Here is a 20,128-nt window from a genome sequence, read left to right as displayed (position 1 = left end):
ACCCCCCCCCCCCCCCGCGCGTGGCCTCCTGCCGCCCTTTGGGCCGGAGACCCGGGCGCCGGCTCCCAGCCCTGCGGGGCCAGCGCGACGGCAGGGTGGATTTGGGGAGCGAGCTGGTGTCCCCCCACCAAGGACCGAGGCGCAGGAGCGCTTAAATGGAGGAAGGCGAGGGGGGAAGCTCGGGGACGGTGACGTGAAAAACCTTCGGCGGTGTTTTAAGCCCAGATAGGCTGCGTGGAGGGAGGGAAGGCCTTCGTTAGAGAGGGTTCGTTGCGCCGGGTCAGTGTGGGCCGTTGGGGTCGGGGTGGCGAGGCGGTGGTCGCACGGATGAGAGCGAGCGTCGTGCGCCGTGAAAAACGAGGAGGAGAGAGTCCAGGTATACGCAGCGGGTCACCGTTTACAGCTGGGGCCGGCTTTTTTCCGTGGATTCCTCGCCCTACCCGTTCGCTGGTTTTTATTACAGGTATTGCTGTCAAGATGGGTGCTGAGGAGAGCAGCGGTTTTGTAGCTGAGGAGCGGAGGGGATGCGTACAGAGGGATGCGGTGGTTTTATAGAAGAGGAGCAGAAGTAGAGCCTACGTACAAAAAAATGGCTTGGAAAAAGGCAGGGAGGCGTTTCGGAAGTAGGGAAAACCAGGTGAAGAGGTGGACTTTTGGGGGGGTGATGAATAGCAAAGGGTGACGAGCAGTGGAGATGTAAGGAATGGCAGAAGTGCCTTGAAAGTAAGGATGCTGGCCTGGAGTAGTCGGAGGGAGCTGGCCCCAAGGACTGGGAGATGGGGCTGATGTAATAGCTGTAGTGCCAGCCAAGCAGGAAAATGTGAGTAGCTGCTCTTAAATCGATGATCAAATGGGCAGCTGATCCAGGAGAGAGAGAAATCCCAGTGATCGGCATGAATAGTGAGGGCTCAAATGTCCGGACAGAAAAAGAGAAGGATTTGGATGAATATAGTGAGTGCCATAACCTTAAAAACGCTAACTGTTTTCAATAATTGATATTAATGCTGGGCATTTCAATCTAATTTGCTTTTATTGTTCATTGTTTATTTATGTTGTTGATTTGCTTTGCCGCTCCAACCGTAAAAAGCATTAGGTGATTTCACTTTTGTTTCCAGTCACTTTCACTCCTTGGCTCTCAGGTACTTTCATTATGTCATGATGTTTGGGTTGCAAATGCTGCAGAGAAGTGTTTAAATCCAAAGAAACTCTATTAACCAACTTCTTCAGATGTCGTGGAAACACTTATCATAGCAACAGGCTTTGCAGCATTTTTCCGCTGGTTTTTTTTGTGGTTTGGTGTTTGTTTTTTTTTTCTAAATTCTATGAATACTTTTGGAAACCCCTCAAGGGTTTCAGCCGAAACACTTTTTTTATTTTATATTTTGAAGGAAACGGCCTTTTTGGACAAGACTTCATTTCTTCAAGCTTAATAGATTAGTTATTAGAATGCTAGTTGCCATTAACTGCATTTGTAATGATTATAAAACAAAACATGAGAAGGAAATGAGGCTACAAAGGAAACATTATCAGATGATTTTACTGTGAGCTCTTTATCTCGCAAGGGTTGAAGTTCATGGGAACTTTTGCCAACTGTGCAAGCAGAAGCCAACAGCTAAATTATTCTATCTGAGAGCTTTACTTGCAATGGGACAATCAGCACGTTTTTTTAAGTACAAAATTATTGATGGGAATTTTTGAAGTCTGTTGGAATTATCAGTGTTAAGAAGTTGGTTGCTGCAAAATTACTGTCCTGTGAAATGAAAGCAAAGGTGACATCAATTAAAATTGCTCTCAGCCACTGAGTATTGTTATTTTCAGAGAGTGAGGCTTAGAAAATGTTCATTTTATCTTTTGTGCGCTCAGTTGCATGTGTGGTACATCTGTGTAATCAGAAGCATAGTGTTCACGTCTTCTGTGGTCTGACAGCTGAAGTCAAATTGTTCATAGTCATGTCACTATAGATAGAATTAGAATAACTTTAAAGTTTATCTGCCTTTGTACTGAAAAGGTTCTTTGAGCCACCATGCAAAATATAGTTAGTTAAACTGTTACCAGATTTATGAAGTGATCTTTCTCGAGTGCCATTTTAATTGAATGTCTGCAATTGTCTCTTTTTCAGGAGACCTCATGGAAGGAGAGCTTTACTCTGCTCTCAAGGAGGAAGAGGCCTCTGAATCGGTTTCCAGTACAAACTTCAGTGGTGAAATGCACTTCTATGAGCTTGTAGAAGACACAAAAGATGGGATCTGGCTGGTACAGGTATAGAAATTTGATCATTTATTTTTATGTATTTATCACTTCCAAAATGTGTTTCAAAGGAGGAGTTTATGAGGGTAGTTAACTAGTAGTAAAAGTGTATAACAGAGAGATGGTGACAAAGATAAAGTACATCAGGGAGATCACAAGGAATAAATCTGTTCAAAAAAACACAAAAGGCTGGAAGTGGCAGAGTTGCTGTACAGACAGGAAGAAAAAAACCTGTTATTCTGTGGATTGCTCTTTGAAAACCAGGTACTTTAGAACCAGAAAACAAGCAAAGCAGCACACACTTAAGTGCACAGACTCTGCAAGTACTTGGCCCTGGTATTGTAAGAGCTTGTGTAATGTGTGAAGTAGGTGCATTAAGTATAGATGCTCCCAGCTGGCACAGAAGTGCTTCTGGTGTTGCTCTTCCTTTGGTTGCATTACATGCTCAGACCCAACTAGTTTAAGTTTTTGTTTATGTAAGGGGCTTAGAGCACTTTCTAAATCTCTGTTGCCTCTTCACAAAGGCAAGATCTCAGTGCACTACTTCCAGGCTGGCAGGCTGCTTCTACAATGTGTAGCTTAAAATTAACCTTCCCCCAAACCTTGTGGGCCCACCGATTTTACAGCCTGCTTCCCCAGGGCTGCATGAGAACAAGAGAACATTTAGGAAATTAAAGAAAGACTTTTGCAATTAGGATTCTGAAACCATCTATTGTCACTCTTGAGAATGTAAGTAATCTAGACCAAAATGTAAAAATGCTTTTCTCCATCAACTTCTCTATTGATAAGAGGTTTTTTTAAGACATAAGTTCCCTGCTAACAGCCACATCAGGCAATCAAAATTCTCCACCAGACAATTAATTGTTCAGTTGACAGCTCTCCTGCCTGGTTTGTCTGGTCTCCTCACTTCATGTTTTCTATTGAAATGGATTACCAAGATTTAATGACTTCCTGTTATTAGACCTGCACTGTCATCACATCAGATCTCACCCTAAAATAGACAATGAGAGGACAGGTTACTGTCAGAGTCGAAACAGCATTCATGTTTTGGGAAGGATGTATTTGGAGTTTATTGAATTTATCATAGAGAAGGGCGTTCTTCAAGCAGAGAGTGTTGAAAGGAAGTTTACACATCTCCAAGCTAGTTGACAAATATGAGCATAAATATGCTATGAAAAACGTTCCCTCCTCCCCAGGCAGCTCAAAAGAGTAAAATACGGTAGTTCTCTGTTGTCTGTTGCTTGCAGAATTTTAATCGTAATATATTTTCAGCTAGCTTCATAATAGCAGATCAGATAGGCTGCGTTTTGCTATCTCTAGTGTGATGAATGTTGTCATCATTCTGAGAATATTTGCACAGCTATTCAGTTGGTCACAATAGCTGTGGAAAAAAAAAATTAGTGGAATTTACTGAATAATTTACTTGCTGAACGCTATTTGTCTGTTTCTCCACAATAAAAACTGCTAGACGTGTCAAATTTCTTTTTTTTTCAGTCTCGCCTTTTGACTTTTCAGCACTTTGAGTTTTCATTTGCTCCCTTCCCCGCCATAACTCTTGTCTGGATAAGTCCTGTGGTGGATTCTGCATGTTCTTTCACAGGTTTTCCTATGCTCTTTTCTTAGACCTCATCCCTCTAAAGCTGCTTTTTATCATCGCTTCCCTGTTCTAATTCTTGATTACTCTTCCCTTGCCCATTCTCTTTTACCATTAGGCATCCTGTGGAAACTTTACAGCTAATTAATCAGCTCGATGCTTAGGCAGGGGACAGTACAAGAGTGAGGATGCCTCATGGATGGGTTTGGTGACCGCAGACAAGGTTGGAGCATTCCGTTGCTACTGGCTGGGAAGCAGAAAGGATCTTCAGATCCTTTTCAGGATCCTGACCCTGAATCTCTGTTCTGTGGGGGCTGCTGGAAAGCGGTAGACGGAGAGGAGCAGTTCTGGCTCAGCTGGCGGTGTGGCTGTTGGTTGAGTTGGTTTTGAAGACTTTATGATGATATATGGGAGGATGGGGACTCTTGAAGATTATTTTGATTTTTCCAATGCATGTAAATGAAATTTCTGGGGTGGCATAGGGTGGTAGTGTGATCGCCATCACTGTCTGCAGAGAATCAAAGGAAAAAGAGGAAACAATTATTATTTCTTGATGTTTGACACAAATTCAGGTGTGAATTTATCATTTAAAGCAGCAAGATGAATTCCTTGAGCAAAGCCAAAGTCCATACACAAGGAAACAGTGTTTTGTGGCTTTGTTTCTTTATTTTCTGGAAATCCACATGCAAAGCAACCAGCCAGGTTCAGTGGTAATTTGTTTACCGGCATAGCTGTTCACAGGTGCCCTCTGCTCCTATGTGGACCTTCTGTAGAGCCACAGACAGCAGCATGTTCTTTCTCCTATTAGCTCATGATCTCATCACCTTTCTTTTTATGCCTTTCTTCTTGCTTGCCAGCTGCTGTTGTGCACTTCCTTGGCTGGCAATGAGGATGAATGGTAGTTTCTAGAGCTGCTTCTCTTGTTGATAGGGGAGTAACATGTAACGTTCTTGCTTTTCCACACTCTTCTATGGGTCATGCTCTCTGGTTAGTCTCTAGAAGCCTGCCACATCCAACAATATTATAGTCATTATGACTTTAAAAACATACAGTAAATGATCCACAGATAAAATTCCTCTTTGAATAAAGTTAAAATCTAAATTAACATCTATTTTTATTTTAAAAGTCTGTACGGTAACATAGTGGTAGAGAGAAGTAAAGGGAACTTTCTTCCTGGCATTGAAGCAGGAGGACAAACATTTTGATCATGTCCGTTAGAGGTGCAAAGGACATTATTATGGATATAAAATGTTGCAGTCTATTCTGCATCTCGGCTTCTTGTTCAAGTGGTGTAGTCCCAGAGCAAGGGATGTGCCTGCAGGATTTTGGTGGTGGTTTGTTCCTTCGTTCGTTCGTTCATTCTTTCTTTTGCTTGCATGTAGGATGAGTAATTTTCATATTTGCCTTTTTAATTTTGCCAGGTGATCAGTTGTTCTCGTTACGAGGAAATTAAGTAGAAACACTCAATTCTTTTAAAATAGATTGTTCAGTTTTTTCCAGTAGCCCTTCAGGATCTTTTACCATAGGATACCCAATTTTAACTTTCAGTATCCTTCTTGAGAGTCTTCATATCCAGTCAAGGGTGCAGAATACCATCAGCTAGAATGTAATAGTTCTCATATTGCCTGCATGTCCGTGTTAATTCATTACAGAAGCGCATTTTATCTCCACCTCTGACTTAACTGACAGCTTAACTGAGCTTTTCATATTGGTGCATAGATCACCCCGCCTCCCTTGAGAAACTACACATAATTTTGAGGTGGTTAATTTTTGCAAGCAACGATGGATGTGATCTTCTGTCTTTGCCTATTTTGATCTAATTTCTCACTGTCTCTTTCTCAGAAAAGAAAAAAAATCTCCAGACATCTTTAATCCATATGGATGGATTCTGAACCAGTTGTGAGTTCTTAGGAAAGAGCGACTATGCGGAAATTCAGTTTCATCAGCACAGTGCCAAATAATAAACAGAGTGAGATGTCTCAGAATTAATAAAAGTACAGACAGTCATGTAGAAACGTATTGACGTTATCTGGAATAAGTGGGCTTTTTTCCATGCTTCTAATAACTCACTCACCAGTCCATTTATAATTAGTGTTATTTGTAAATGAGAATTGTTCAAATATTTTTACTTCTGTTTTATTTATGGGGGGATAGTTTGCAACATAGCTGTTGATTATAAAGGGTTCTATGAAAAGCACATAAGAAGCTAATTAACAGACCAGAGTTTTTGAACCTTTGTATCTCTGTGGATCCCTAAAAATCTTCCAGCAAGTGTATGGACTCTTCACAGTAATATCAGGCTTCCTATGCTCATATACCTTCTGCAGGCACTGTAGAGGAGTTTGTGGACCTCCAGGGGTCTGGATATCTCAAACTGGAAACTGCCAAACCAGGCTGACAGTTCTCGCATACATACAACTTTCCTAGTTCATTAAATAAGTTAGAAATCAGTTTTGCCTTTGGCAAAATCATGCAGTTTTTTCCGATTCAAATGTCCGTACTCCTTCATGCGGAGACTGACTTTCTGAGATTGGGGGAGGATTTGACCACTCCTGAGAGAACTACCTGTACGTGGTGTGTGTGTGCAGCAGGAAATGGTGTCTCTTATTTAATAGGTTTTGTTGTTCCTGATGGTTTAAAGCCTGTCACAGTGCCCTAGTGCCCACAGTTGATGAGCACTTGGAGTTGTTGTCTTTGTGGCTAAGCTGTAAAACCAAGTTTTGACTATTCATGCGTATTCAAAATTGTGTGCTCTTGGTATGAGCAGGTGTGCCTGGCACCTGGTATCCTAGCTAGAATTGGTTAAAATAATGAGAGTTGAAATACCATGAAGTGTTTGTTCTGCCTTTGTCTATCTCTGACTCATTCTCATGCCTTGTGATACTTGAACATTTTTAGTTGTGAGTGAGCTTCAACACTTACTGAGATTGAATCTTGTTACTGTGACCTGTTTTGAAATCTCTACATACCTGTCTAAAACAGATTGAACAAGATCTGATTTAAATGCTTGGAAAACAGGAGAATGGTCAGGTGAGGCTACTGTCAGGTCATGCTCAAGTACTGCAGGGGTACCACAAGAGGAGTCTGTCTGTGTATTGCATTGCTACAGCAAACTCTTTAACATCAACAGTGTTTCCTTGAGCCTCTTCAACTTTTGTCACATCTTTACTCATATTTTAAGAATGTATGTTTGAGAAAATAATTTAAAAAAAAAATCCTTAATGATAACTGGAAGTTAAGGAACAACTGCATCAGTGACAGTTACGAAGTAGTTACTGCAATATTGATGCATCTAGCCGAGACACTTTGGTTTTGGATTAGGCAAGAGAGGCATGGTGTCTTGCTGACATTATCCTATTTTTCCAAGTGTTTATATCTTTCTGTCTCCACGGTATTTGCTCTTAAACTCTGTTTGCTTCTTTCATGTCATAACTATGACTATTTTAACATACAGATCAAAATGATTCTATTAATTATGTTCTTGATTGGCCTCTTTTGGGACAGTTCTATCTAATTCAGAGTCAGGAGAGCTCTTCCAATGCAAAAGCTACCTATTCAAATGCCTGTCAAAATCATCAGGATTTCAGTAATTTCAGTATTATATGTCCCTAGATGAATTCTATTTTAGTTTTGTTTTCTGTGGTATCTAGAAGCAATGGAAACTAAACAAGAAAACTCCCATCAGAACAGGTAGAAATAAAGGAGATTTCCAAAACCCCGTCTTTCCATTTTTATTTTGCACATCTTGGTGGCATAACTTACCTGCAGTATTCCACAGTCGTTGGTTGAGAATCTCCCGACCTTTTGTGATATGCTGTGGTCCTCCCAAATTCACAGATGGAGTATGAAGAAGCTTGTGTCTGAGACTTCAGAGGAAGTTTGTGGATGGATGCTCAGTGAGGGCCTGGCCCTCTCTCCAGCATCTTCTTCCACTAAAGAAGCTAGTAATTCATATATAGAGATGGTAATTCAGACCCTGCAGTCAGAGCCAGTCCTCTGGCCTGGGTTAGGTGTAGCTTAGGGAGCAGATCTATTCCGTCATGTGTGGTTGTTAAATGGCAGCGTGACTTTGATCCTACTGGATTCTCTTAGCCCATTAAGATGATTAATGGATTAATTGAGTTATCTTCATTGTCTTATTTGCCACTCTGACATATGATATTTTACAGATTGTGAACATAGCTAATAATAAGAAAAGCTTCAAGGGTTTGTGTTCCTCTAAATGTGGTATTTGTTTTCCAGCTGTGCTAGCTGATCTCATAAAAGACACCTTCTCCTATGAGCTTTGTCTTTATTTCTTTAAAATGAAATAGAGCATATGGCTGAAAGGGTCCTTCTTGATGAGCAAGTTCAGCGCTCTGCTAGACTGTGGCGTATGTGTTTATAAAATACCTTGCTGTCTCTCTTAAATAGTAAGTTGCCTGAGCGTAATACTGCTATTGATTTTTCTCTTCTTGGAAATGTGTATCTGACTTCTGGCTTAAGTGTATTCATGGCTGATTTGTTCCTATTGCGCTTAAATTGACAGCGCCCTTTAGTTTCACTGACTTCTGATCTCTACCCCACTACTCCCAGTATGTGAGGTCAATCAACCAGTTTGTTTTGTCAGGTATAATATATCCTGGGCTTTGCTTATTTCACAGCCTGTTAATATTGATGGCTTATAGTTCCTTTTGGACCAAACTAATAGGCCCAAGCTTTTCCTCCCATCGCTGTTTCTAACTGATGAACTCCCTGAGTGTCCTGTTCATTACTGAATTCAATTTCATTTCTGACACTCTGCATTACAAGATTTGTGCAGCTCTTCCTGTATGGCGTTACAATCCTCTCTTGTACATAGACGTGCTTCCCAATTTTATGTCATCTACAAATGGCTTTGGGAGACTTCAGGTTTGTGGAGGAAGGGCATTAATAGGAATATATGCTGAACTGAGCTCTAAGGTAAATCTATTAAGAAGTCTGTTCGCACCTTTCTGGCATTTTGATGTTTTCTTGCCTTAGCCAATTTCTTACTCACTTTAAAACTTCTTTTTTTTTTTTTTTCCCCCACTCACTATAAAAGCTTATCTCCAGTTCTTATAAAAATTTTCCATGTGGCACAATACACGATACTCTACCAAAACTACAGACAGGGTGGCATATTCCCCTTCTCTTGAAACTCGGTTGTTTTCCTCCAGGAAAAAATGGATTTTTAAGTCTCAGCTTCATCAGGAATGATGCATCTTCAGTAGTTGCATGCTGAAAAGGGGTGGAAAATTCAACTGTCTCTGCACCTTTAAAATTTGTTCTACAGTTTTGCATACTGTTGAGATCAAACCGGTGGGATAATTTTTTCATTTGCTCTTAAATACAGTTAGTAACTTGTTATTCTCATGTCAAAATGTAAATTAGTCTGACAGGGGTTTTACAAGAAATCCTAACAGGTTCATCTGTGATTTTGTGTGCTCATTGTATTACAGTTCTGGGATGGAGATTACCTGCTTACTCTGATTTAAGTGTGTTAAGTTATTTGAGTTTTTCTTCCATCTTCAGGTGATGCAGTCTCTTCCCATAAACTCACTAACCTGTCCGTGGCCAGCCATCTCCTCTTCATTGAAAACTGAGTCAGAGCATTAATTTCATTTTAAAAAGAAAATTATCTTGCATTTCTACCCTATCTTCATTGTTTGGTGATCCTGCTGCTTTTCCCCCTGTTCTATTCTTATTCATATGACTGAAAAACCTTTTGGTGCAGCTTGTAATATTCTTTGTGTAGTCTAACTTAAATTGCTCATTTTTCCTGACATTTTTTTTTTATTTCTTGCCTATCTTTCTTTGCTAGCTCTTCCTTTTGACCTTTTTTCATTCCTTGTAGGTTCTCAAACTATTTCTAATATCTTTTTGGAAGTGTTTGCTAGGAAGAAGTGCAGGGCTTGACAAGTTTTTTCCCCTTGCTTGAAATATAAAATCCTGATAGCTTTAACAACTTGGACTTGAAGAACTTCCAGGCCTCTTCCACATTCAAATTCCTGGTCTCCTCAGTTATGAGATCTTAGGCTAAATTTCTTAGCTTACCAAAATTCACACTTCTTAAATAAAATCTGTTCCAAGTGTTTGCAATTTATCTTTAACCGAATTACACTGTGATTGCTTAACCTGCAATATTTTCTCAGACTCCCTCATCCACAGAGATGATAACTACTTTCCAAAATACAAACCCTTGCCTCTGTGTGGTGAGCTCTTAATGTTGTAAGTGGGTGTTGCCTGCAAGGAGCGGCTGCAGTGGACATGTTTATTTGGGTTATTTTTTGCCATAATGACATAAAAAAGCATGAGCCCAAGAAATTTTACAAAGCTTCAGTGTGCAAAACCATAGTAGGGTTCTCTCTATCTAATTACAAAATACAAAGTGCTAGTTCTGTCGTTGTCCTTCAGCATAAATAACTTTCTCCAAGAGGAAGGACTTTTTCATGGGAAGGGAATTAAACGAGTATTAAAAAATCCACCAGTACAAACAGCCAGATGACAGTAAAACATACTGGTGACTGTATTTGCAAAAAATATCCTTCTCTTGTCACTTAAAGTGAATATTGTAATACCAGACAGAAGAAACAGTTGAGCAGGATCGGCCTTCCTGCACATAACATTAGCATACTCTCAACAACTGTACTAGGCTTTTTTAGAACATGCACACAGAATTTTGGAAGAAACCCAGCTCTGAGTAGTTGTACCAAAGAGTTATCAGTTATCAACGTTTTACTTTTATGCTTACTAATAAAACATAGTGGTTCCTTACTATGTTGGATGCATTTATCATGCTGTAGTAGCTCTGAGGATATACTGGCGTTAAGGTGTCTTTAGGAATGTGGTGTCTTTTAGTTGAAGTACATGAAAGAAGACGTTTAAAGTATCCAAAGTAACTGCTTCAGTTACATTGGGTGATGAAAAGAGGCCTCAATAATACAGCAGATTTCCCCAGCTGGTTGTCTCGATGCTTGAAGGTTACGTTTAGCTAATCAAAAAGGCTTTTCTATGTGATGTGCATGTTTTGAGAATAACTTGGAGGATTCTTATCTAGATGTTCACCTCTGGTTTTATTTAAACATTTTGGGTTCAGTGGAATGGGAGTGTAATCTGTAACTTTAGTTTAATGTTGTTTCCCTACATAGAATGTTCTGCTTAGTGAATTCTCTTATTTTAAGTTTCTGCGAGGATGCTGCTTACTGCAAAGCAGATAATATTTTTTGAGTCTCAAAGGCCAGACACGCTTTCCAAGTCTGTGTCTCAGCCTGTACATAGAGAACTGTTAAATCATGGTGATGACCGAACTTCCAGAGGAAAGCTGACATTTGAGATTATTAAGTCAGAAAATGATTGGGAGAAGTTTAATGGCAGGTAAACAAATACCTAACAAATGGAAGTTTCAAAACTTAATTTAAAAATATATTTTAAGTGGTTGCCAGTAAGCCTGCAGAACCATGTGAGGCATTTCTAAAATAGAAACTGCGACGGCTCATGGAGTAATGCATGATCAGTCATGTCATTCAAAATTACCTGTCAACTGCAGGCAGGCAGGGTTTTTTTTTTTCTTTTTTTTTTTCCCTTCCCTGTACAGTTATAAGTCAGAGGATGAGTGCTTATTCTTTGTCATTTGTGTGTGCAGAAGCTTACATCTAGGTGACCTGAAGTACTACTTTAATATACTAGGTTAGAACAAATTAGTCCTTGGGATAGATCACAGTGAATTATCATCCTGAAATGGCAGATGGGACATTGGAGTTGGTGGAACAGTCACGTAAAGTTACGGAGTGAGTCACTGGCAAAGCTGGAAGGAGTCAGGTTTTTTAGGTATTATCTGGGTTTAATCAGTAGTTTCCACCGCATAGAAATAGTTGTTGGCAGTCTAGTCTGGTACCAGGTACATGCATTCCAACTCATTTTAGTTGCTCTGAGACAACATTTCTTTGGCATGTTGTAACTTTTCGTGGAGAATTGTAATAAAATAATGGTCTTTTTTACTGCGAAGAAGAGGAACCTGCTGCACCCTCTTCCTTTCTCCCCTACTATGAACTAGTTAATGATAGCTTTGTTATTTTCCAAAGGTTTTTGTTAACTACCACTGATTTTAGTATCTTAACGGGTACTTAATGTGATGATGCACTTTTGTCTTTCTGCAAAAACTGTATTTCTGTCTTAGAGCTTCACTCTCCAAAGTCATTTATTGTGATTACCGGTTGTATATACCTACTTTATATTCCAAGAGAAGGGGAGAGCACTATCAAGGGTGACTAGATCTCTGTTTTCATGAAGCTCGCTCTTTATTTCAGGAAGCAAACTTACTGTGATACTAAATTATTATTTCCTTTTGGTAATAGGTCATAGCAAACGACAGAAGCCCACTGGTGGGAAAAGTCCACTGGGAGAAAATGGTGAAGAAAGTGTCAAGATTCGGCATACGTGCTGGCACTTTTAACTGTTCCAGTGACCCCAGGTATATCCTTAAAGGATTATCTAAATCCCAAGAATATCTTAAGGCTCAGCTGTGTTCTTGTGGCAGGGCTTGCTGTGTTGTGAAGGTAGCTGTGACAGAAGGTGGCTTTATTCATGTTTTTATCTCTATTAAAGTCTGTTCAGAATTCTCCATTACATTATTTATCAGCGTCCTAAACACAGATTGGCAGCTTCCTAAAGCATCGTGTGGGACATACATGATTAGCCTATGTAGAGCATAATACAGCAATGGAAGGGAATGAATAGAAGAGTTTGGCCTTATATTCCAGGCATTCGGGGACAAGAACTGTGCTTGCTTAGGACAAAGCCAAATATATATAGCCCACGTAAGAGAACTGTATCAGTTGTAGAGTTGTTATATTGCCACCTGGAAAGGAGAAACACAGGTTAGCATGAACCTTGCAAACAGTGCCTGCTTCTTAGGATTACTGACAAATCCTGTTCCCTGACAAATATGTGTGTGTTTACATATAAACTTGCACACACCCTTTGACAACATACAGTGTGCTATGCAAGATTCATGGTTGTTTGCCTATGATTGTGAACAAGGAAGAAGAGCAGAGCCAAAGAAGCTATCAGTAATTCTGTGCTGCTGTAAAAAGAATGTTTTTTGAACATTTTGTTGGAAGCATTTGCTTCATGTGATGGGAAACTTTGTCTGTAATTCCAGTGGCATGTATGGATATGCACATGTCTTACACAGCTTAAGTCCTAAATGTTTACAGAAATCTCAAAGTTAATCATAAGAGAAAATTCTTAGACTTTGCAGTGCTTATGCAAAATAATCTCGTATAATCAAAACACTGCTATTTGAACTTCTTAAAAATTTGGCAGTGTTTCTCTTTGCATAGCTCCTAAGTAGTCTTAATGGTACGATCAAATACTATGTTTTAAATGAATTCATTTTTTTTCCTAATACAAGAAATGTTTTGTTGAGTAAACCCTTGTGAATAGTTTTCATCAGGTTGCAGCTGAAATTCAGAAGAACACTACATGCAACAGTAGTCAGGGTACCTTTATTAATAGCATAATATCTTATGGCTCCTTCTAAAAATGTTACATTAAGATTCCTGAGATGGGGAGTTGTAATTGTCTAAATATATGTTTATAGACCAAAACCAGAGAGGATGTAGGTAAGATGGCTAGTGAATGAGGCTGATGGCCCCTATTTCAATGCACAGGGTTCTCAGAGACAGTGTGCATGCCTGTTGGCTGCATAATGTTTTGATCGTTGAAACTTGCCAGACATTTCCCAAAAGGAGGACTAGATAAATGGGGTGGTGTACTGATGCTGGTAGGAAAGACGCATGAGAGAAGGGATCTTCTGAGTCATGAGACTCATCTCATAGTTACGGGGGTCTGGACCATGACTCAGGGTTCAGCCTTGAAGAGCTTCTTCATTTAGGTATGGGTTTGGAGTTCATCCCATCACAGCACTCTGCCTGCCCTCGCAGCGGGGGTATTCTTTTAGCCCAAATCACCTGGCAGCATGTGTCAGCTTCGTCCTCTGCTGGTTTTGTGGCGGGCTCTGTCACCACACCTCTTAGCTTGTCTGCATCCTTCCAAAATGGCCCCTGTAGGAAGTGGACACTCGTCAGCTTCATTAAAGCAACTGCAAACAGAGCAATGTCTTGTTAACTTCACCCCACTGCTGCTTGGCAAAACTAGGATGGAAGGAAACACTGGGAAAGTTAACCTGCAGGCTTGGGAAAGCTGTGGGACACTGAGTTATGCTGTAGTGGTTACCTCCTTGGCTGGAAGGCCAAGGAGAAATAGCTTCTAATACTAAAGCTTTATAGTGAAGAGTCACCTTGCCCGTTTTTCAAATCCAGTTACAAAGCATGCATGACTGTATGGCTTTGTTTACTATAATGACCCGTGAAAATTAACACTATTCCTCTTCCTGTTTTATGAATACGTATCTCTTTACAACTTTTCTGTAAGATCGATAACAAATGTATTGTAAGAATAAATACACTTTGCCAGAGAATATTGGGTGCCTGTATTTCCTACTATTATATGTAAATATTCCCAGGTGCTCAGCATGTCTCATTTTTGGGCTCATAACAAAAATTTAAGGACTGGAGCTCCAGGTGTATGAAACTCTGTGATCTAACTTGCCATTTTCTTTGTAGGTACTGCAGGAGGAGGGGTTGGCTGAAATCCACCCTCATTATGTCAGTTCCACAAACCAGTACCTCCAAGGGAAAAGTAATGCTTAAGGAATACAGTGGGCGCAAAATCGAAGTGGAGCACATTTTCAAGTGGATCACAGCCCATGCTGCTTCTCGGATCAAAACCATCTACAACTCTGAACATTTAAAAGAAGAATGGAACAAAAGTGACCAGTACCGTGTGAAAATATACCTATTTGCCAACCTCGACCAGCCTCCAGCGTTCTTCTCTGCACTAAGTGTAAAGTTTACTGGAAGAGTAGAGTTTATTTTTGTGAACGTGGAAAATTGGGACAATAGAAGTTACATGGCAGAAATAGGTATCTACAAGACACCATCGTACATACTTAGGACTCCTGAGGGGATTTACAGGTATGGAAATAACACTGGTGAATTTATATCACTACGTGCCATGGATTCCTTTTTGCGCTCTTTACAACCAGAAGTTAATGATTTATTTGTTTTAAGCTTAGTTTTGGTTAATCTGATGGCTTGGATGGACCTGTTTATTACACAAGGCGCTACTATAAAGCGTTTTGTGGTTCTTATAAGCACTTTAGGGACATATAATTCATTACTAATTATTTCCTGGCTACCCGTGTTAGGGTTTTTGCAACTACCCTACTTAGACAGCTTTTATGAGTACAGCCTAAAACTTTTCAGGTACTCTAACACAACTACTTTGGCTTCTTGGGTAAGAGCTGATTGGATGTTCTACTCTTCGCATCCAGCCCTCTTCCTCAGCACGTACCTCGGTCATGGTTTACTAATCGATTACTTTGAGAAGAAAAGAAGACGCAATAATAACACCGATGAAGTAAATGCTAATAATCTGGAGTGGCTGTCAAGCCTGTGGGACTGGTATACCAGCTACTTGTTTCATCCTATTGCTTCTTTTCAACACTTCCCTTTTGACTCAGATTGGGATGAAGACCCGGATTTGTTCTTAGAGCGGTTGGCCTTCCCCGATCTCTGGCTTCACCCTCTGATACCAACCGATTATATAAAAAACTTACCGATGTGGAGGTTTAAATGCCTTGGCATCCATTCTGATGAGGAAATGCTGGAAACCTTTCAAGACAGCGAAAGTGACTCTGACAGTGAAAACAAAGAGGTCTTCAGTAGTGAAAAAGAAGGCTCGGAGGACGATGAGCTAAACATGTTTCGTAGGCGCGGTGAAGGAGAGCCTCGGTGCGGTGTTGAGACCTGTTCGTGTGCCAATAAATATTGTCATCACGAGCCATATGAACGGAAAGCGAGATCATACGGCTCGTACAGCACCACAGGTGACATGGAGCCAGATTGGTCAGCCTGGCCCTCTGAGATGTTACACTGTACAGAATGTGTTGTGTGTCTAGAAAATTTTGCAAACGATTGTCTGCTCATGGGCTTGCCGTGTGGCCACGTGTTCCACCAGAATTGCATCGTGATGTGGCTGGCCGGTGGGCGACACTGCTGCCCCGTCTGCAGGTGGGCTTCGTACAAAAAAAAGCAGCCATACACACATCCGCAGCCTTTGTCGAATGATACCCCATCTTAGCTGTGTGCTGATGTCCTTTGTAAGCTTTCAGGATATTACTGCTTGCCTTTTAAATGTTAGTCACTTAAAAGATTATGTGGTTTGAAGTTTTAGTTTAAATGTTAGTGCAGTGAACTAAAATATACATGATGCTAACGTTAACGACAGAATCATTTGGTTGCCTTGTATGTTGAACTGAACGCATACTTATCGTAAAATAACTTTTTCTTTTCAACATCTGGAAACTTGATGCTGTTTTTGTAAGCACAAAAATCAAGCCTACAACAGAAGCGTATTCCAGCAAACGTTTACAAGTTAGGATGTGGGTGAAATTGAAATTCTAATTGGAGACAATTGCTTAATTTAAGTGTTTCTTATTTTAGAGTCTGTTCAGCACATCTTTGTTGAATATTGTATGTTGTAAGACAGTACCATTTAAAAAGAAATCAGTGAAATAAATTATTTTAAAAGGAGATTTGTAATGTTAATTGTTTTGATAAATATTTTGTGTGTATGGTTACAGATGTCTTGCTGGTCTGATTTATCTGTGAAGACAATAAAAATATAACACGACTTTTGTGACTAATAAATTATCTCTTAGTGATGCAGGAATTCATTGCTCCAGTGTTAGCCACTGGCCAAGCAGAAGGCGATGGTGTTTCACTGGGAACTGCTTCCTTTGTAAGTTCTCTGCATTGAGGTGCTTCTCTGCTTGACCAGTGGTTTTCCAGTTGATTACAAACTGCTTTATGAAATGGAGACCCTCTTCTACCAGCTATGTCTCCAGCACCCCACCTGCCGACATCTAGGAAGACTTTAGGGTAGTCCCTCTACAGCCTCAAAGTAAACCATCGTGAAGTAGCAGAATATTGTCATGCAGTGACAAAAGTGGCTTGCAAAGGTAAAAATTGTCAGATTCCAACTGCTGCTATTTTGAAGTGATTTCTGACTTCTTGTAGAAAAGTGGTAGTGGTTGGATGCCATGAAAAATGGGAGTCTGTTGTTTTCTTTATATTTCAATATGAAACCGTGGTTTTGGTTGTACCTTTCAGAAATCATCTGGCTGAAAATCCAGAGGAAATGTTGGTTGGAAAGAAAAAAAGGGGGAAAAAAAAAAAGGGCACGAGATGATGTAAGTAGAAGAAAAAAGCTAAACTAGAAAGGTGTTTTCAGTTGTTTAATGTGCCACAGTAGAAGCAACAGTCTCATTTTCTTTCTTTCCTAGTTCTTGCCCATGTGGTATAAAAGGAGGATAATTAAATGAAGGTGATAATAGGAAATGTAAACACAAGTCCCTCTTGCAGTTGCGATCCATCTCTCTTTCTGTGCCTTTATATAGAGTTGGGAGGCTGGCACTCACAAAGCTGTCTGGCATTGTTTTATCTGTCCAGGGTACCTGGACACTGGGTTTTTTTAATAACAAATGTTTCATGCCTCCAGTCCCCAGGCATCCTCCCAAGAGGATATTCTTGTAATTCTCAGAAGAGCTGTTTTTAATTGTGAGTACTTTTTCCTTGCTCATTTCCTTTTTCCTGTTGCAGTACTGAAGCAGGGAGATAGAAGGGGCATAATATCATCAGTTCTCCTGTGGTCCAGAAAGTAATTTCTGTTCCAGTTGAGGCCTCTCAGTACATGCCCTTTACCTGTCATTACAGTTGCCACAGAGCAGTGGAGATGCATAACAAGGGCAAAGCATTTCTGCTTCCAGTTTGTGCAGCAGTGTGACGCTTAGCCTGCGTGCTTATTGAAAGTAGCATGTTGGTTCAGGACTGTCTGGAAACCCACGCTGAACTGGGGCCTTGCCATCTCCAGAGGGGAAATGGAGGAGAACTTTTGTGAATATAAATAAGGCTGTAGTTGATGCACTAAAGTACACAGGTGATGTGCTGTATCACAGTCCACCGTGGCCTTTTGCTGGTACCTCGGCATTCAGCCAAACTCGGCGAGCCGTAAGTTCTAGCAGCACTGCGTCCTTGGAGCACTGTGTGCTCCTGGAGAGCTGCTCTGCTGCTGAAAGCTGACCTCCTCATACAAAGCCTGAGCAGCTCCGCTCCTGTGCACAGGTTCAGCCTTATTTGCAAACCATTGTGCACACCTGTTTCAGCTGAAGATTTCCTTTAATGACCTCGGTTGCTCTACTAGTCCAATTCTTCTGATAAACGACACAAACTGCAGTTTAATTAGCAGGAGAGCCACAGAGGGTACATCCATATGAGCAGATAATTATGACCAGTAGATAGCTGTGATTGAAGGTTCGGTCCCTTCCTGTCCGTTCGCCTGGGTTATATAAATTGTTGTGATCTAGTTCCTGGCGATCCATCTGTTTCAAAATCTACAGCAGCTGGTGTAGTGTATTGGTAGTCCCAGCAGGAGAGAATAAGCAGTTGGATGTATTTATTTTATGAAATGGTTGTGTCAGTAGCAGCAGAAGCATCCAAGTACGATTGTTTTCTGTGGAGTGCAGAATCTCAGACAGCCCTTACCCAACGCGTTGACAGTTCAAAATCCGGAGAACAGAGTGAAGACTGTGCCTATATCAAGGTCAGCAGTTCCGCTGATGGCTTGTTTTGCCTTGCTGGGCTGGGTTGTGCTAGTATTTGTAAAGTGTCTTGAGTTAACTGAGATGCTAAACATTCTTGACATAGTGTTTTATGCTCTGACACCTCATGCCTGAAAGCTGGTGACCAACTGTAAACAAAATGTCAAACGATTGATGTGAAGTTACTTATTTCAGTAGGTTTAATGAAGGTGATGGGTGTTTTGTGCTGCTATTAGGAGAGGGTGGATTTAGATCATCTCTGAAGGTCTTTGCCAGTCTCAGTTTCAGCAATTACTGGTTTGTTACACTGGCTTTCCCACTGCAGGAACCCAGTCCAAAACGAAAGCTCTTCTTTCCAAACCGTGTTTAGATCTGTCTTTGTTCTGCATTAGGTTTTGGAAGGAAAAAAGACAGAGGTGAACTGTACATCTTTGTAACTGTTATTAAAATGTCTTTCTCTGGGAATTAAATAACGAGGGTAAGTATAATTGTAAGGTATTGGAGCGAGATTAAGCTAATAGCACCTTTTTCTTCCTAAGCTTTTGCACTCTTTCTGTGCATCAGTGATTATTTCTAGTCCTGTGTCTCAGCTTGTGCATTGGGGCGTAAGGAGATGGGAGTGACTTGCTGGAGCTCACCCCGCAGCACCCAGCAGGGTGGCTCCAAGCTGTCCACTAATTTTGGTCAGGTTACCTGCCCTTTGCTGCGGAAAGGATGGCAGGGGGTGGAGATGAGCCAGGCCTCACTGGTGGGGCATCTCTGAAAGAGCCCTGGCAGCTGAAGACGAGGCAGGCAACGTCTTCGGTGCTGCTTCTCTTCAGGTACCCTCCAGGCCTTCCCTGGGCAGCAGGGGAAAGATACAAAGTGTAGCTGGTGTCAGCCCTTGCACGACTAGATTCTATAAAAACTGTGCTTTCCTGCAGCCTGTGTGACGGGGCGAGGACAGGCGGTGACCTAACCTCCTCCGGCACCTGCTTTTATCGCTCTCAACTGCACCGGCCCACCCTAAACTCCTGCCGGTCCCCTTTGCCGTGCCACCGTCCTACGGTCGGAGAAGGGGCCCGGGCAGTGTAAGGGCGGCGGCCGAACCCTCTCACGGCCTCCACACACCCCTTTCCACACGGCGCGGGCGGGAGGTACTCCTTGGGGCCGTGTGAAGCGGAGCGGGGCCGTGTGAAGCGTGGCCGCGCCCGACTGCCGTTGATGACCCCGCCCAGGGGCGGGGCGCAGGGGCGGGGCGCGACTGCTTAGGCATCCCCAGTCCTTCCCGCACCGGCGGCGCATGGGCGGTGCGGGCGGCGGCGTGCGCATGCGTGATAAAGGGGCGGAGTCGGGAGTGGCCGGCGCCGCATGCGCAGTGGGGATCGCCGACCCCTGACAGGAACGGGAACGGGAACCGGAACCGGACCCCGAACCCGGCGGGGCCGGGCGGCGCGGGGCGGCTGCCGCCATGGGCCTCTTCGGGAAGACCCCTGAGAAGCCGCCCAAGGAGCTGGTGAGACCCTGGAGGCGGCCGGGGGGGGCGGCGGCCTAGGTGTGTGGCGTTGCCATGGCGCCGGGCGGGG

General features: G+C 41.8%; 1 protein-coding gene across 5 annotated transcripts in view; it reads left to right on the top strand.

Annotated features, from left to right (window-relative positions):
- The window catches only part of LOC104838178 (charged multivesicular body protein 3), a 34,839-nt gene that overhangs the window by 333 nt on the left and 14,378 nt on the right, over positions 1–20,128 (top strand). The window contains exons 2-5 of one of the 5 annotated variants that reach the window (XM_010577798.1): positions 2,120–2,259; positions 12,196–12,311; positions 14,467–14,877; positions 15,169–16,497. In XM_010577798.1, coding sequence (XP_010576100.1) covers positions 2,120–2,259; positions 12,196–12,311; positions 14,467–14,877; positions 15,169–16,045 — 1,544 coding nt within the window. In that variant the 3' untranslated portion in view covers positions 16,046–16,497. Of the gene's footprint in view, positions 1–2,119; positions 2,260–12,195; positions 12,312–14,466; positions 16,498–19,934; positions 20,059–20,128 lie in introns of those variants that run through there. The other 4 variants (XM_010577806.1, XM_010577790.1, XM_010577822.1 and 1 more) reach the window with 4 other exon arrangements.

The sequence above is a fragment of the Haliaeetus leucocephalus genome, unplaced genomic scaffold, assembly GCF_000737465.1.
Source record: "Haliaeetus leucocephalus isolate CR32 unplaced genomic scaffold, Haliaeetus_leucocephalus-4.0 Scaffold51, whole genome shotgun sequence".
Classification (NCBI taxonomy): domain Eukaryota; kingdom Metazoa; phylum Chordata; class Aves; order Accipitriformes; family Accipitridae; genus Haliaeetus; species Haliaeetus leucocephalus.
The sequence above is the reverse complement of the archived record's forward strand: the minus strand, read 5'-3'. Positions and strand labels throughout refer to the sequence as shown.